The sequence below is a fragment of the Arachis ipaensis genome, chromosome B01 (assembly GCF_000816755.2).
Source record: "Arachis ipaensis cultivar K30076 chromosome B01, Araip1.1, whole genome shotgun sequence".
Classification (NCBI taxonomy): Eukaryota; Viridiplantae; Streptophyta; class Magnoliopsida; order Fabales; family Fabaceae; genus Arachis; species Arachis ipaensis.
The window spans coordinates 1,261,175-1,265,881 of NC_029785.2; the positions used below are offsets into that span (position 1 = coordinate 1,261,175).

The 4,707-nt window shown below is 33.2% G+C and overlaps 2 protein-coding genes across 2 annotated transcripts; both read left to right on the plus strand.

Annotated features, from left to right (window-relative positions):
* LOC107612414 lies at positions 1,030-1,986 on the plus strand. Its single transcript, XM_016314428.2, has one exon. It carries the CDS (start codon positions 1,189-1,191, stop codon positions 1,609-1,611), a length of 423 nt encoding a protein of 140 aa, XP_016169914.1. The 5' UTR covers positions 1,030-1,188; the 3' UTR covers positions 1,612-1,986.
* Positions 3,174-3,984, plus strand: LOC107615859 (chaperone protein dnaJ 11, chloroplastic). The gene has a single exon (XM_016317879.2). It carries the CDS (start codon positions 3,339-3,341, stop codon positions 3,765-3,767), a length of 429 nt encoding a protein of 142 aa, XP_016173365.1. The 5' UTR covers positions 3,174-3,338; the 3' UTR covers positions 3,768-3,984.

Below are 4,707 nucleotides of genomic sequence, written 5' to 3' on the forward strand. Positions count from 1 at the left end.
TAATTCATGTTAATTTTTAGAACAATTTTTAACGTATAGATGTTAATAGAACATTAACGAAAACAGTCGAATATCACATTAAATTTCGTAAAATGATATTATTTTAGTTTTGATACTTAAATAGTCCAAAAATAACATTATAAGTGATACGATGTTAATTGAAACTGATCTTCTCAAAGCAAGTGATGTGATAATATCTTTAGATTATTTAGACTTCAAAACTAAAACAATGTCATTTTATAGATTTTATAATTTGCATGTTCATATTAACACTCTACTAACGTATGTATGTCAAAAATTATTTTAGAGACTAATATTTGTCACGTTTGTAAAATTTAAAAACTAAATAAAAACAATTAAAATTTTAGAAATTCAAAACTTACATATAAATTCATAAATTAAATTAAATATTAATTCAACAAAATACCCTTCTCAATAAACAAATACTTTTTATTCATAAAAAATAAGGCATCAAATTCTCATTGCTTAATTAATAGACTAAATAAATTAATTACGAGTGGGAAATATATCCTAAAGTGCTTTTACATGATGATATCATCACTATACTATATAGTATAGTGATACCGCGAAAAACCTGATAAAGTAAAACCAAATCAAGCGTCGGTTCACAGATTTTATGAAATATTATTTTATTCCATCTGCTTATCATTTAAAAACCAATTTGATTATTATTTTCGTGAAAAATATCTTCCTTCTTCTCAACTTGAAAAATCGAATGGACACCTTTAGCCCACGCATCAATTATATTCAGTGAGCTTAATAAAATTATTGGTGATCACTTGTATCAAAATAAAATTTAATTTTGATTCGGTATAAACTTTTACATGTATCTAATTATATAACATTATATTAATAAAAACATTTTTTTATATTAATTGTATAAATAATTATATAAAAAAAAGTAAATATAATTAAATGACAATGGTTAAAAGTTTTATATATCTAATTAAATTATCTAATATAACATATGTCTGCATCTTATTTTTTTTTTTCATGTTGATGTGAGTACCAAAATTATTATTCCCTTTTAATCTTATTGCCATCTTTCATTTATTGTTTTTTGAGTATATAACAAGACTAGTAAGATTATCTCATCTCACTTCACCGTAGCCATAAGATTATTATAATTAAGATCCCACAAAGCACATCACAGATAAGAGAGAAGGGATGGGAGTGGTGGTTATTGACGGCACGACCGTTAGGGATTTCGTTAACGACGACGCACACTTCAACAAGAGCGTTGATGAACAATTCACGGCGCTTGATACCAACAACGACGGCGTTTTGTCACGCTCGGAGCTCCGCACCGCCTTCGAGTCCATGAGGCTCATCGAGACGCACTTCGGCATCGACGTCGCTACTTCGCCGGAGGAACTCAAGAAACTCTACGATTCCATCTTCGAGAGGTTCGATGGTGATGGAAGCGGCGACGTCGACAAGAACGAGTTCAGATCCGAGATGAAGAAGATCATGCTCGCAATCGCTGACGGTTTGGGATCTTTTCCGATCCAGATGGTTCTCGAAGATGATGACAACAGCTTGCTCCAGAAAGCTGCAGATCTCGAAGCTTCTAAGACCGCCGCTGCTTGATTTCCGCCGTCATCGGCGGTGGCGGTGGCGGTGGCTCCGCCTTCCTTCTTTTGTTGCTTATCTTGGTATCACGTTGTCGTTTTGTGTTGTTTTCAGTTGTCGTTTTGGTTATGTGGAAATAATGAGTGGCGACTGGTACGGGAATTGACTTTGTCTTTGTATATCGTTTTTTTTTGTTTTGTTTTATTGGGCCTTTTTTATATGTAAGATGAATAATAAATAAGTGGGCCTATTAACATGAAAATGGGCCTAATGGGCCTAATGTGAATCCAAAGTAGTGAAAATGTAACTACAAAAAGTAGAAAGAAAAAAGCCTACAAAAACTTGACATATACGAGCTCAACCTGTGGACAAAAACATAGTTACTTCATTTTAGCTTTGGGTTTGAAACTTGGGGAAAGTACCGAAGTTAATAGTTATTGTGATTTGCGTGATTTGTGATTGATCGTAAAGCGAAGTGAAGTGTATTTACTATTTACACTTTCATTTCATATGATGTGTTACTTTCATTCCTTGTGTCACTACCAAGGTAATCCTAAATATTATTTGTTCCGCAAATCATGTTCAAAGTGCAATGCATGAGGAAATATACTTTAGGCGAAAACATGGAACCACGCGAGTGATGAGTGATGAGTGATGACAAAACTACTCTTCCCCACATGTAATGTTATCCATTTCTCCGATTGTGATTAAATTAGGCCAGACGAAAAGACAATAGTGATTCATAAGGCACATTTTCGCATATGCACGTTGAATCTACGAAGATCATGATCTTTTTATTGGATAGAAACTTTTGTCTCATACATACGATTTTTTTAAAAGTAATTTGATTTTACAAATTTGTTGTGTTAAAATCTATAGTATTTGACATAATTTTAAAAGGTTTATATTCTCATAATGTTATTATGAGTAAAAACACTAATTTGAATAAAGTATTTTCGCTCAAAAAAAATAAATTATTTATGTCGGTTTGATGATTTGTTTCCATTATTATAATTTCAAGAAGCTGTTGTGTGCATGTTCACATACAAGTTTACGTTTCCCCAATAAGACCACTAAGATTTGAATTTCGTAGCACAGTTGATTTCTCTTTTAGAAGACTTTCTTAATTCGATTAAATTATAAAAGTTTTAATCATGATCAATCAATTGCTCTCATTCAAAGTAGAAGTTATTGTCATATGCAAAAATAGGAAAAAAATTGAAATTTTAGCGTGAAATCAAGAAAGTAAATGAAGTAAGTAAAACTAAAATTTTAATAAAATTTAATAACTCAATAAATAAGAATTAATCCATATGCAAGATAGGATAAGCCGATAAGGTGTCCACTCATGCTATGAGTCAGCACGGATAAAGAATAAAAAAAGCTGAAGTCTGATTTGTATTGGATAAATTAACACTGGGACCAGCCAATCAAATAGTCAATTTACTAATTAACATAAACAAATATCAATAATTTGAATGTTATTTTATATATGTATTAATTTATTAGTTAAAAAAATATGAATAAATGAAAATTTAACTCGTAACAGCGAGAGTTCGATTTAAAAAAAAAAAAACAGAAAACAACACCGGGACCCACCACTTTCCAACTCTTACTCTTGAGAGTTCACGTATCACACAATTCACTTTTTCTTGGTTTCGTTATATATGGCACCGCAAATTGCTCTTCTTCCCTTCCTCTAAAACTCTTCAACTTAACGAAACGAAACGAAACGGTGTCGTATCATGCTATCCTCATCTTTCTCTTCGCTGCGCCACGTCAGATCCCGGCCAACACTCGCTGCCGGAACCACCACTTCTCCGACGTCGGAGAATCAACAATCATCGAGTCTTTCTCTCCACGCAACAGCGTCGTTTTACGAGATCCTCGGGATCCCCGCCTCCGCGTCGATCCTCGAGATCAAGACTGCGTACCGCCGACTAGCCAGGGTTTGCCATCCCGACGCCGCGACTGTGATCGGCGGTCGGAACGTATCGTCGGACGAGTTCATGAAGATCCATGCTGCTTACTCCACGTTATCGGATCCTGAGAAGCGCGCCAGCTATGATAGGAGCTTGCATCAGCGACGGCGGATTCCACTGACGGCGGCGACGCCGGAGTCAAGGTTTCCCGGTTACGGTGGGCGAAGATGGGAAACGGATCAGTGCTGGTAGCGAGCTGACTCGGTGTGAGTTAAGGAGGAACGAGTTAGTTAGCTGGACTTTGGATCTTAAACTCTTAATTCTTAGGCGTGGTTATTAAATTCGCCTTTGATTGTAATTTGAGTTTAATTAGTAGTTAATTACGTTGGTGCGTGCAACATATGTTACATTCTACATGTCATTACTATTCCATACAAAAGAAAGAAGCACCTCTCTATTTATTAGTACACTTTTTTTAAGTATTCTACTTATTACAACTACGGTATAAAAATGCGTAGAAGAAGAAGAGTGCCGCTAATTTTAATAGGTTAAAAATCCTTAGAAAGTTGATTCTCTTGTAATTAATCTCCCAATGTTTTTAGTTTTATCTTTTGTATAATACGTTTAATTAATTTTTATTGTCACATTAATAAAATAACTAATTTTTATATTTATTATAAAAGAAATATTTGAATATATGAATTTATTAGATAATTGTATAAAATTTGTTAGTCTTCGTATATTAATACATCAAAATGAAACTCTAATAATAATATGAGTGGGACAAAGTCTAGTTGAAGAACTAACCAAAAAGTCAACAATTAAAACCCGTTAATTGGTTTCTTATGTGGAAATGAAATGTAAAAAGTAATAAGTAATAACATTACATCGGTGCAATTAATTAGAATCCTAAAGTTTTTATTGCACCCAAAGTCAACACCTTCTAGCTAGGGCTATAAGTAACGAATTCATGTGTAATTGTATTGATTGGATTAATTCAATTTGAAAATGTCTTTAGAAGAAAATGGATACACTTCAACTTCAGTCTCCATTGATATTGACTAAGGATATCTGGTTATAAAAGATTGAAAATTCCATTATTATTCTCAATCTTCCAATACGTGTTTGGATGGAAAAGTTAATACTTTAGTGCTTGAAAGGGAAAGGCCAAGAATATAGATAGCCATGAAAA